Source organism: Lacerta agilis, chromosome 11 (genome assembly GCF_009819535.1).
Source record: "Lacerta agilis isolate rLacAgi1 chromosome 11, rLacAgi1.pri, whole genome shotgun sequence".
Lineage (NCBI taxonomy): Eukaryota > Metazoa > Chordata > Lepidosauria > Squamata > Lacertidae > Lacerta > Lacerta agilis.
The window spans coordinates 35,928,677-35,941,993 of record NC_046322.1 but is presented as its reverse complement, the minus strand read 5'-3'; the positions used below and the strand labels follow the sequence as shown (position 1 = coordinate 35,941,993).

The 13,317-nt window shown below is 45.5% G+C and overlaps 2 protein-coding genes across 3 annotated transcripts; one reads left to right on the top strand and one right to left on the bottom strand.

Moving 5' to 3' along the window:
• Positions 1-439: 439 nt before the first annotated feature.
• On the bottom strand, positions 440-8,471 carry LOC117055145 (Rieske domain-containing protein-like). Of its 2 annotated transcripts, none has more exons than XM_033164532.1 (4): positions 8,436-8,471; positions 2,693-2,873; positions 2,562-2,596; positions 440-1,070 (listed from the first exon to the last, which is right to left on the bottom strand). In XM_033164532.1, exons 2-4 carry the CDS (start codon positions 2,868-2,870, stop codon positions 801-803), a joined length of 483 nt encoding a protein of 160 aa, XP_033020423.1. In that variant the 5' UTR covers positions 2,871-2,873; positions 8,436-8,471; the 3' UTR covers positions 440-800. The 2 variants fall into 2 exon arrangements, with proteins under 2 accessions (XP_033020423.1, XP_033020422.1); XM_033164531.1 differs by lacking the exon at positions 8,436-8,471 and adding an exon at positions 4,467-4,730.
• Positions 8,472-9,271: 800 nt separating this feature from the next.
• On the top strand, positions 9,272-13,018 carry LOC117055299 (probable G-protein coupled receptor 150). The gene is given in 5 exon segments (XM_033164761.1): positions 9,272-9,323; positions 11,847-11,923; positions 11,925-12,360; positions 12,363-12,440; positions 12,552-13,018. Coding segments are annotated over 5 exon segments (1,110 nt in total).
• The last annotated feature ends 299 nt before the right edge of the window (positions 13,019-13,317 follow it).

The window sequence follows — 13,317 nt, the reverse complement described above, 5'->3', positions numbered from 1 at the left end:
ATCTCTCTCACTCATATGTACACACACACACACACACACACACACACACACCACACCTACCCTCTCTCCCTACAGCCACATAGAGGCATACCTAGTATTCAGCCACAACACACACCAATTGCACTCTTCTCCTTGCCTGTCAAGAGAGGCATGGCAAACTACCAAGGAGTTCAACTTTTCCAGGATATACTTTCAGCACAGTCAATTTGGCCCAAAAGCAGCCTGTCACTTCCAGATGATACATGGCTGAGCTGGCCTCTAGCCGAGTTGCATTAGGCAGAAGCTGGGCTCCCTCCTGCCTCACTTACGGGCAGATCTATGCACTGCTAAATAACTACACAGCTGGAACAGCCTTCAGGAATTCTTGCAGGAACCAATATGAACTTTGGCGATCTTTTTGAGAAGGATTGGATTAAGTGCGAGAAAAAGAATCAAAGACTCCCAACAATAACAAATCATATTAGCATACAAGCACAACATCTCCAATTATATTGATAACATTTGTACATCATAATACTTTTAAAACATCATTTTATATTCTGGAAGCGAGAAACACTTGAAGGCTGGATCAATATAAATCTTCTATCATTTTCATTACTGGCACACTATTATAAGCACACTATACTATTTTCTTCTCAAAGGCACAAATAATTCTCTGATCAACTCCCTTTTTAGAGAGACTGGAGCTCAGTTTCATATCATCACTCAGAGCTGAATGCTCTTTAGACAGCAAGGATGCCATTCACATACATCACATTCATTGTTATTTTAAAGCCATTTACTATGAAGCACAGAAGATGCTATTTTTGTTTGGGAGGCAGTATTGTCCTATTGTGTATGTTAGCATAATGATCAGAATCTATATTGTCATCTGTATCTGAAAGAGTCACATAAACATTTCCGCTGTCCACAGTAACTCTATGAGTCCTCTGTTTTACTCCTTTCGACTTCCATTTGGGTTTCGGAGATGGCTCCCTGGGGTTTATTGCTTGATACAATCCTTCACCTGTTGCCAGAGTTATTTTATACCTGTGCCAGGGACAAATAATGCATGGCTGTCCATTGATGTCCTAAACACACAAGGGAAGGAAGGAAGAACAGATGGGTGGGGAATAAATAATAAAATTATTATTATTATTATTATTATTATTATTATTATTATTATTAGGAACATGCCCCACACAAAATCCTTCATACCACTATAATAGGAGTACTAGGTTCCTGTTTTTTTTAAGCATATAAATGTAACAAACAAAACAAATAAATAAATATCTGAAATTTCACAAAACGTGGAAATCTCAAGTGTGCAAACTCCTGGAAAGTCTCCCTTAAAGTTCATTGGAAAATAACTTTAGCACTGGTTCACTCTTAAGAACACCCCCCTTCTGAGATTGCCAGGGCAGGCAGCCTTAGGAATGACCATCACAGAATAAATTATAACAACCCTTTCTACTTCATTCTGCATTGCAGTAACACAGTAGCCTCAGATAACCAGAACTCTTACATCACCAGCTGAAATTTGGTTTCATCAGTTGAAATTGGCACAATTAAAGATTTTTGCTTGGATCCCAAGTTTGATCTCATTTGCAAGAATATCCCAGGAGCACAATTCTGCTCAAACATGCTCCTGCCAGTGTACAGGGGGAGGTTATTGATTGATTGATTGATTGATTGATTGATTGATTATTACTCCTTGCAGTTCCCTCTGCTCTCAGAAAATCTGCTGCGGAATGTGTGGGGACCACCTGGAACAGCAACTAGGGAGAAGAGGGGTATCCGTAAAAAATGGCCTCCCCAAACTTCTGCCTGCCATGATTCTCTACTGTAAGCAGAGGAGAACCTCAGGCCCAGAGGCTGAATGAAGGCCTCCAGGCTCTCTGGCCCTCACGACTCTCCCTAGACCTCATCCCTCACCGCCCCTGGTCCACATCCTGCTTGAATGCCTTTGCTTGGCTGAAATAGGCCATTGAACTGTGATGCCTCTTGCTCACTTGGGTGGAAGATGAAGAGGGGTTTGTGAGTGTCTGTGTAGAACTCAGGGACTTTTGTGCGGTTGAAATGAGAGTCACATTAACTGCTCTGGCCACCCCACCCCACCCCGGTTCTACACACCACTGGAATGTGGTACAGGGAAGGTAATCCACAAGGGAAGGAAATCCTTTTTTTGGGGGGGGAGGTTCCCCACCCCTGCTCCAACAGATCTAAAGTCTTTTGTTAACACAACAAGCACTCCCATTTGTGGAAGGCAGTTAGGTCACATACATTTTAAAGCATTATGGTATCACTTTAAACAGTCATGGCTTTCCCCAAAGAATTCTGGGAGTTGCAGTTTGTGAAGGGTGTTGAGAATAGTTAGGAGGCCTCTATTCTCCTCTCAGAGCTACAACTCACAGAGCACTTAACAACCAATCCCTGTTCACAGGGAACTCTGAGAATTGCTATAGCTACTATATATGCTGTAGCTAATATATGCACAGTAGTGCTGCATTACTGTAGCATTATGTTAATAGTATTCTCATTTATCAGAAGGTTCTGAATGAGGAAGTACTGTATTTACATACCTCTATATCTCCTTCATGCAAGGGGCCTCCTGTATCTGTTAAAAGAACAGAATACGAAATTAGAGCAGAGGTTTTAAACTAGCTAACGTTTAAAGTTGTTCCAAAAACACTAGCTTCAGGAAAATTCTTACGGTAACAGCGGCAATCCAGAGCATAAAACCTTCCATCGTGATAGAAAACAACAACTTCTCTGTCATGGATGACCACTGTTGTCCTTCGTAGTTTTTTAATATCATCTTCTCTGCCAACACAAATTGGACTTCTGTCTTCCTTCTTTTTAGATGTTTCAACAGAGCTGTCCTCATTCATATTCTGAAAGCAAGAGAAAATGCACTATATTACTTAATATGACTGTCAGAAATAACCATGTTGAGGAAAGAAAAGCACAACCAATACTGACCACCATTTATAGCAGAATGGTAGGCTGGTGTACAAAGAACTTTCACTGCAAACAAACAATATACAGTGGTACCTCGGTTTATGAACTTAATCCGTTCCGGAAGTCTGCTCTTAAACCGAAACTGTTCTTAAACCGAGGCGTGCTTTCCCTAATGAGGCCTCCCGTCACTGGTGCTCTTCCACTGTTCAGTTTCTGTTCTTAGGCTGAGGTAAAGTTTGCAAACCAGGACACTACTACCGGTTTTGTGGAGTTCGTAATCCGAATAGTTCATAAACAGGGCTGTTCTTAAACCGAGATACCACTGTATTTATTTTATGTGGATCAAATGGCACCCTCCTATTTCAAGCATGATATGGAAAGGGTGGATGAAAATTAAACAGGAGTAGTACATCCTGTTCGGCATTTGAAAACCTTTCTGAAATTTACTGTAGACTATGTATTTTAAAAAGAGGGATCCATCCACTCATGTGTGTGGCGATCCATTCTGTGAACTGGACAATTTTCACCCTATCTTTTATCCACGTATGGTGGTGTGAAAATTTTAAAGGTTATCTGATCTATGTGGCATGCTGTTGAATGCAAATGGCTTATCCTGTAAGGACAGCGTCACAAGGATCAACTCTTTAAAAGTCCTGATCTGATGGCCAGTATATTGAGACAAGTAGCCCTTGATGATGGCACCAACATAGCAACAACTTTCCACAGTAATAGCAGAATGTTAATCATAAGCTAAAGTAAAGGGTGGAGGTTCTGTGGGTATGAACATTTTTCTTTTCTTTTCTGAAATGCTGTCCATTTTCATTCTGTGACAACAGGGTATTATTTGTTCAAAGGTATGCAAAAACCTTGATTTTTCAAACTTGTCACAAGTTCTTCTGAGGATGCAGTGGCAGCCAAAAACTAAGATATAAAGCATATAGGACAACCTGGAGGAAAAAAATCACATTCATTTTGCCATCAGTGTCAGCTATTAATTTATGTTATATAATACACAGTTCTTGGTTGTTGTTGTTTTAAAAAAAATAGATTCATAATACACAAAAAAATGTGTTTTGAGAGCCAGAACAGATAAAGTGTGTAATGATTTTCTGAGTGCTTAAAGCTGCAATCTAAGAGACAGTGGAGTAAATTGCATAACTGTCAGATCTGCAGTCACTGTGTCTCGTCTTTGGTCTTAGCTTATAATACTTTCCAGCTTACAAACCAACCCTAAATGAGCCCCAGTGAGTTCAATGAGAATTCACTGCATTAGGCATGCATAGAATTGTAGAATAAGATAAAAGGAAATACTTAGCAGCACAAGATGAAAGAATACATATAATTACAGGCAATATCTTAAACTTTGGCAATAGAAGACGTTGTACAAAATAGTACAAAATAATACATATGCAAGAGAGAAAACAAGATACTTTCTGAATCCACTTTAATTATATTTCAGGATCAGAAACACGTTTAAATGAAAAGTCAGTGGCACTGCATTTTAAAACTATTGTTAAGAATGGTACCTGTGTGGAAAGTGGCAGATTCACATTCCCAGGGAAATCTGAATGGTGATCCTCTAAGACAGTAGTGCGGCAAACAACACAGAAGTTGTATTGTCACAGAAACACAGAAGGAAGATTGTAAGAGGTGGGTGAAAGTTCTGAATCATCAGCTTCCAATGGTCACATCCACCACGTATGCCTTTATACAGAGCAGTTCTTTACTGGGAAAGACGTTTTCGTAGAACCTTCACAGAGTGACGTGACTTGGGAGAAGATGCATCCTGCCTGAGCTGATAGGAAAGTTAAGAACCAGGCTGCACTGAACTGATAAGGACATTTTAGATCCTAGGGAGTTCGACAACCACTTGTTCACCTTAAAAGTAACCCCTAACCTTAAGCAACTAGATCTGTAATCAAATGAAACTTTATTACGGAGCATGACCAAAGTCTGCAATGTTATCGGGACAAGTTGTTTGTTGTTTACTGTTGTAACAAAATGTATCTTATGTACCATGAAAAATAAATAAGAATATGGGTTTTTAAAATAAAAAGTAGCCCTAAACCTGCCTCCTCCAGGAACGCTGGATTGCAATGATGAAAATATTACTCATGTCTCAGGCTTAACAATATAACAATTATATTAATACTATAACAATAGTAATAATAATTTATTTGTACCCGCCCACCTGACTGGGTTTCCCCAACCACTCAGGCAGCTACTGTTGCCCATGATCAAGGGTGGATTTCCACCACACACACCCCATTGCTTTATTTTTCTGATAAAACATCCTGTTTCCTAAATTCATTAGCAACAATGAATAGAGGCCAACTATAAATCCAATACTAGACAAGTGTGGCATTTTCAAAGTTTTTAGATTTGTTTATGAAATGCAGTAAGCATGAGGAACTTAGAGCACTCTCTAGGGGCATCAGAAAATGTTATGATGCAAATTATCCTAATTTGCAAAGGAACTTTTTCCAGAAAATTCACATCACTGACTATGACCTGCCAGTCTTGTACAAGTCCAAGTGGTGTATAAACAGTACAACTAAACTTTGCCTGAGAACTCACTCTCAGACAAACATGCATACATAGGATCAGGCTGCAAAAGACCTCCATTCATTCCAGTTAAACAATACTGCCCCAAGCAACATCAGAACCCCACACCTTTTGCAGACATAATCGCAGTCAGATGAATGGGCTTCGTGCTATCACAGAAGCTTTGAAATATTTAATCTATGCAGTTCCCAGCACACCGATACAATCCTTATTGTTCATAGAGGTGTGTAACTCGTAGCAGCGTCTGTCTAAATTGGACATAAAAACTCTCAGTACGGAGAGAGTGTAAAAGGATTTCAGTTGCAATGGGAGAAGACCAGCTGTGGACACTCACCAATGTCTATAGCAAATTTGATTAACTTGTGTTTCCCAGCTTTCATTCTTCCTGTGAGTCACCCTTCCTACTGCCAAGCAGACTCTTAGCTGGGTACACTCTGAGATTTGTGATGAACTAGGAAATAACTGCCTGGAAGTAAACATACTGGCACAGCATCCATAGAAGCATTGTGTTCAGAATACAGAAATGTGAAGGGGAAGGGGAGAGGACCACCTAGTAGTGGTTGGAGTTGCCAACTCCACTGCGATGCCATGGCAATCTTTACTGTATGTTAATAACTAGATCAGGAGTCCCCAAACTAAGGGCCGCAGGCCGCATATGGCCCACGCGAGCCAATTATCTGGCCCCCCACCGCCCGCTCTTACCGGCACGGCGCTGCTGCCCATCTCTGGGTCAGCGCAGCACCAGAAATAGCTTGTGCGCATGCGCAAGCATATTTCCTGCGCACTTCCAGGTCTGCAGAGGCCCGTGCACACGTGCACAAGCTAATTCAGGTGCCACGCCGCGTCATAAATGTGCCAGAAAAAGGGAGTGCGTGTGTGTATGTGCGCACGCTCCCCCGCCCTCCGGCCCGCCGCGCGGTTGGGGCTGGAGGAACCGGCCCGAGGCCGGGTAAGTTTGCCAACCCCTGAACTAGATCTTACCCCTCTCTTCCTGCCAACCTAGCAGTTTGAAAGCACATCAAAGTGCAAGTAGATAAATACCGGTAGGTACTGCTCCGGTGGGAACGTAAACGGCATTTCGTGTGCTGCTCTGGTTCGCCAGAAGCTGCTTAGACATGCTGGCCACATGACCCAGAAGCTGTACGCCGGCTCCCTCGGCCAATAAAGTAAGATGAGCGTCGCAACTCGAGTCGTCTGCAACTGGACCTAATGGTCAGGGGTCCCTTTACCTTTACCCCTCTCTAGGGCAACCACCTGAAAGAAAGTGGGTTCTTCTCACTTGCACATGTTCATTTATTTGTATGCACATTTTTTTAAAGTTGTCCTCTGCCTAATATCTAGCTTTAAATTAAATAAGCCAGATGGCTTAGAAGCCAAAAGTCATGCAAGTGTGGTTTATTGCACACTTAATGTATAAAAACCCCCACCACGTGTGGGATTTATATAATGTGAAACACACAAGCATGCTTCCCAACTTATTGTTATTATTATTATTATTAATAATAATAATAACAATAATAATAATAATTTATTTATACCCCGCCCATCTGGCTGAGTTTCCCCAGCCACTCTTCAAGCTTGGGAAAGCTTTCGAGAATCTATGGAATAAGATAGGAAGTGGGGAGAAGTATTAAGTTACCACTGAAATCATATAAAGCTGAAAACATACATTGTGATAATCACAGAATTGTATAATTGGGAGGTCATCTAGTTCAACCCCCTGAAATGCACGAATCTTTTGCCCAACGTGGGACTTGAACCCAAGATTAGGATTCAAATGCTCTACCGACTGAGCTATAATAATGTAATGGGCACAATTATTTTTGTAAAAAATCAATCAAGTCAAGTAATTTAGAAAATATATCATGGCCATAATCCAGTCTCTCATTAGATCATCTCCACCCACTCCTGTGTGTGCTGTTTTGAGGTTGAGGAGCTGTCCTTCTAATCTAATCACTTCCCCTTCTTTCTGGAAGCTTTACTACAAGCAGACAGCTGTGGGCAGCTAACAGCATTCATGAAGTACAGCCTGGATGGGGCTCTAGGATATATCCTATGTGAGTCATACTCATGGTCATTTGTATCCTGTGTTACTCAGAGTAGACTACTGGAATTAATGGGCATTATGATAGAGGATTCACTGCCTCCTGCTGTTTTTGCAGTACATTTTTAGAGTAATTGGCTAGAGTGGTTATATAGCTATAACTGAGCCACAACTTTGCTTTGCTGTAAATTACAAGTGTCCAACAGGAGTGGCTCATACTCATTGGAGAATGCCCCCCCTTTTTTTGAAACACGAGCAGAGAAACCTGAGACCCTTATCGATTAGTTTAGCTCCTCACAGCAAATATAAATATAAATTTTCACCCATGCTACACAGCACTCTTAACAATCAAACTGCATAAATCTACCAGGTTAAATACACTGTTTAAAATATCCCTGCTTCTTTGAATAGGTAGGTATCACTTTTCTAAGAATATCACGACTGCAAGGTGTAGTGCGTGTGTAAACGGGAGTTACACAAATATATTAGCTGAAAGGCATGCGACGGATCCACACGCCACGGAGTGATTTATTTCCATTATACTTCCATTAGAACTTCGGAGCCAGGCATTCTCCTCCCTCCGTATCCAATTTGGCCGCAAAGCTCAGAAAACGCCGGCAATTAAAGACAATATAACACTGATAGCAACCGCTAGGCGGCGATCGACACAAAGTCTTCAAGCAGCGTATAGGCAACACGCATGTGCACAAGCTTCATCTCCAAGCTCAGACTGCAATACCCAGCAGCCACCGCGCCCCTTGGGACTACAAACTCCCGAAGGCCCTTGCGCTGTCACCCCTCTCCCCCCCGCCTCCCTTCCTCTCGCGCGTGTTATGTGGGCTTAGGAGGGAGGGGAAAGGGAAGTGGCTTCTTGATGTCTACAAACCTGCTTAATGTGGCCTAAGGCTGCAGTAGCACCCGGAGGGCGAGGACCCACGAGTGAGGCGCCACCGCAAAACGCTGGAACCACTTTTGCTTCTCCGCGGCGTCACGTCATTAAAACGCGAAGAGAGAAACGGCAGCTGCTCCTTTCCTAGATCTAGAACGCAGCCCTAAACTCACGCTGGAGGAGGGAGCAGTCCATTCCCACTGAGCGGAACGTACTTCTGAGTTAATATGCGAAGGGCTGCGGTGTTAGGAAAGCAAGAAAAGCGTTGGAAAAAATAATAAGACGCCATATGGCAATGCCGTCATTAGGCCACCTCTGCGCGCGGGCGCACACACACACAAGTGCAATGAGGTCCTAAGCGGACTTTAGAAGTACTCCCAAACTCTTCATCACACTCGGTGCCGGATTCACGTATAAGCTAAACAAGCAATAGCTTAGGGCTCCACTCTCTTGGGGCCCCCCCCAAAAAATGCAAGGGGGGAACTAGATGTACGTTCCAAAAAATAAGATAAAAAGAAATAAAATAAAACTACGGTACATAAATTACCATATAGCATATATACAACACAAAAAACAGCGACAATTTGTTGTTCACAAAGGACAGCTGGACATGCAAAGGGCCCCATTACCATCAGCAGCTAAGGCTTCATCAAACCTAAATCCAGCCCTGATCACACTTGAGGAGCAGCACAAGGAAGGGGGCCATGGGCATAGCCAGGGACAGGGAACAACTGCTCCCCAAACAAACAAACAAACAAGTAGAGATAATTAGCATGTTTGAAATTGAAATGCTCACTGAGGTCACTTGGACAAAGCTGTGGTGCATTCTAGCAATGCAACTGGCAACCCTAATGAAGGATAGTGCTAGACAGAGGATGATGATAGGTGAGTGTCCTGCCCCCTGCCCCAACATACAGTATATCCTGGCTACGCCCATGGGGGAGGAGTGGGTAGAAGAGGGGCTGCATCCCCTCCTCTGCAATCATGTGGTGGTTGGGGCCAGAGGCAAAAGTGGGCAGAGCAACAAAGGGTACTCTTTAACTTTGTACAGTTGGCTACACTGCAGCCACATAAAAGCCAGATGTTTCTACACACCTGTACATCTCTCTCCATCAGGCAAGAAAGAGGCATTGTCACAATTTAAGAACACGTTTCAGACATGCCCAAAGCACTAGACAAGGGTACAGAGCACAGCTGGTGGGGATGGGTGTGACCTGAGGACATGGGTTGTTTTCTGGGGAGGGTCCATAGAACCGGACACAGAGGCCTGAAGGACTGCGTTCAACATCCGGGCCACTGGTCCACAGCACTATACAGGTACAGTAGTAGCCATTATGGCTAGAAGCCATTGAGTTCAGATGGAATCAGACTTTTGCCTTACAATCCAAACTCACTAATTACAAGTTGGCTTCACTGATTTCAGGCTCAACCTATATCAATGTTTTGAGGGTCAAAAATGAAATAGTAATATAAAAAAGTCGCAAAAAAATGAACAGAAAAAAGTAGTAGCAAATTTTAAAATAACACAAGCAGCATTTTTGTTGTTTAAACAAGGAGTATTTCTAAATCTTCATTTCTGGATTATTTCTTTATTTGAAGATGAAAACCTTGGGGCTTTTCTACCATTTCTGATTCATTTCTGATGGGGGCGTACTTATAAAGAAGTACCATCTGGTAGAAATCATATTAGAAATGCCTTGGTGTAGGAGAAAGATTTATCCTTTGCATGAAAATACAAGTGCATTCATGCAGTATTAACCTGTAGCCAACATTTCTGCGGCAATTCTTTATAATGAAAAGATGCAGAAAAAATTATTGTAAATCATAGCACAGTAACCAATATGCCTTCCAACAGGATACAACTTTCCAGACTACCAAGGCAAAGAATCACTTTTGGTTGAACAGGATTTGTAAACAAGTTTAGCTGTGTATGTGTATGGGTTGTTTTAATTAATAAAAAACCACATAACACATTAACAGTCAATCAGCCTTTTTGTGTGCCCCCCTAAGTGATTGAGCCACTCTCCCCAAGGACCTCTGTAAAGTCACCGGATCATTTAGGCTTTTTGTTGTTGTTGTTCTTCAGGATTTTTTTTTTTTTTTAAATCATGGGAAAGGTAACTGTGTTTGGCTATACAAGAAACACACATTTATATCCCATCTTTCTTTCACCACGGAACTTAAGACGGAAGGTCTTTCATCCAGGATTGAGCAGACTCAGACCCTGCTTAGTTTGAGCAAGGTGGTAGCACCTTAAAAAAAAAAACCTATGTCCTATTGAAGAGGGCTCTCGTTTACAAATATCTATGCCTCAATACATTTGTTTGCTGTTAATGTGCCACAAATATAGTCTGCATCTTAGTTACTTCATTGGTTCCTGTTCTTCAAGGGAAAAATGGGAGAAGACCCTTTGCTGGTCTGATTTCCCCTTTCTATCAAGTTGGGGCAAAAGCTGTGAAAATACAACAGGTACACTGTAGGAATATGGAAATCAGGAGCAATAGTTTCTGGCTGCTTAATCTGCATTGGTGAGTTTGCACAGTCGTCAGCTATTTAACCTGCCACTACTTACTGTATAAGCTATGCCTATAACAGCAGCTTGATGTGGCAGGACATCAGCTGATAAGTGTTGAGGCTGTGAAAAGCGTAACAATTTATGTACATCAAACTGCTGCAGGGGCGCAAGGCAATTTTAGCTTTGATAAGGTTATGAAGGATATGCAGTCTGTTCTTGGTGGCGTCCGTGGCAAGACTCCTGGGCTTTTCATATACAGTACAGCAGGATTTGTTTGTGCTTTCCTTGCAACAGGTTTTCTAGCACATTCAAGCTAGATATGAACCCCTTTGGGAAAGCAACAGTGAAAATTGATTGTGGCGGCTGCAGAGGGGAGCGGGTTGAGTGAGTTGTTGAGTGAGAATTGAACGCCGGTATTTAGCTGCGAAAGGCGTGTGTTTTCGGGAGGCGTCTGTGGAGAATGTGACAATGAAGAGATCCTGACTCCGCTCAAGAAGACTGCAACCGTTGAATTGGAGGGAAGGGCGAGATGGGCTGCGGAGTGGGCAGAGCACACAGGCGCGATGGCTACAGCCTGGTGCACCCACTCACGGTGAGTGACAGGTGACCAGAGTCCTATATATGCTGCTGAGGGCACCCGTGCACAATCCCCGCTTGCTCCTTTACCAGAGTAAAGTTCACCCCCAGTTGGGTGGGCGTCGGAAGCCATGGAGGACACGTTCAACCGGACAGCCTTGCAGTCGGACACCCAACTTATCCAGCATCGCGATTCCTGGGTGGAACTTGAACATTTCGTCCCACGGGGCTACTCTGGGGCAGCCTAGTGCGCGGACCTGTCGGCGGGCGCGATCCTGCCTGCTAGCGCTGGTGGGCAACGGCTTGCTCTTGCACAGGCTGCGCTGCGGAGGGTGCTGCTGCGCGGCCGCTTCGGACGGCGGGGCGCAAGATGGATTTCCTGCTGGCACACTTGGGCCATCGCCGACCTCTACGGATGCGGGCTGGTGCTGCTCTCCCAGCTTCCGCCGGCCGACGTGGAGCCGGGGCAAGCGGCGTGGCCTGCAGAGGACTCCACTTGCCGCCTCCCTGTGGTTTCCTGGCAAGGCTCCGGGCTGCTGGCGCCCTCGCACATGCTCGTCCTGATCGCGATTCGAGCGACACCACATGGTGAGGGGCCCCGCGCACACCGCCGCTTTCTTTCCTGCCCTCCCGGGGGCGCTTTGGCGGCGCTGGGGTGGCTGCTGGCTCTGCTGCTCGCCTTGCCGCAAGCCTTCGTCTATCGGCTGGCACCTCTTCGAGTCCGGGGGCCGTTGCCTCAGCATCTCTTCGCACAGCGGCCCCGCTGGCACGGCCAGACCTACGCCGTGTACTGGGCCATCGCGGGCTTCGTGGCGCCCGCCTGCCTCCTGGGCGGGACTGCGGCCGCATCCTCAGCACGCTCGGCGGCGCACCCGGCGCCAAGGACGACGACGACGCCGAGCCTCCGCGGGGGGCAGCGGGCAGCGCCCGCCACTACGGCGCGGAGCTTCCCGGCGCCTCCGCCGCTCCTCGCCCGCTCTTGCTGCGGCTCCTGCCCGTCGCCAAGTGCGCGCTGTCCTCGCCGCCTGCGCCGCGGAGTCTGCCCCGCGCGCGGGCCCGGGCGCTGCAGCTAACGCTGGCGCTGGCCACGCTGTTCGCGCTCTGCGGCTTCCCGCGCTTTCTCCTGGAGCTCGCCTTGGCCTTCGCCTCCTCGGAGAGCGCGCGGCGGCGGCGCCGACGAAGCGCGGGCGGCCCTGGGGAGCATCATTGGCGGCCACCAACAGCGCCCTCAACCCCTACGTGTGCCTCTTGTTCCACAGCCACGGCCCGTGGGCGCGGCGCCTCCAGCGCCGGCTGTGCCGCTGCCCTAACGGGCAACCCGACGGCGGGCTCGCCACCGGCATCGCCCGCCGCCGCCGCAAGCGGCTGCCGAGCGCCCTGGACGCTGGCTGTGTCCTTGCCAGACCAAGCCGCCCACCGTCTCCACGGTCGTCCACCTCGAGGCGGGGGTGAGACGCCGCTCTCTGCCGCTTGCGAAAGCGGCTTCTAAACAGTTTCTTGTGGGATTGCAGGCACCGAGGGATTTTTGCAGTATCCCTATGACGTCGTCAAAAGTATTTTTTTTGACTCATTTAACCCAGATATTCCTGGGGAAATCCGATGTTAACATCTACACAACCCACGACATGTGTTAATGCAATCCCTTGGGATGTCTCAGCAGCCTATTTGCAGTATCTGGACTGGGAAGCACCCAAGGAGGAAGACAAAAAGGCAAAAGAGAACTGACAATTATTATAACGCCCACCTCAAGCACACTAGGTGCTCTCTTCACACAATGTGTCACAGAAC

What these genes read in the sequence shown, in the direction of transcription:
- LOC117055145 (XM_033164532.1), bottom strand. Translation starts at nt 2,870, where the DNA reads ATGAATGAGGACAGCTCTGTTGAAACATCTAAAAAGAAGGAAGACAGA. An exon ending in TCTGGATTGCCGCTGTTACC is followed by an intron (nt 2,597 to 2,692) that starts GTAAGAATTTTC and finishes TTCTTTTAACAG; the next exon opens with ATACAGGAGGCCCCTTGCAT. An exon ending in TGCATGAAGGAGATATAGAG is followed by an intron (nt 1,071 to 2,561) that starts GTATGTAAATAC and finishes TTGTGTGTTTAG; the next exon opens with GACATCAATGGACAGCCATG.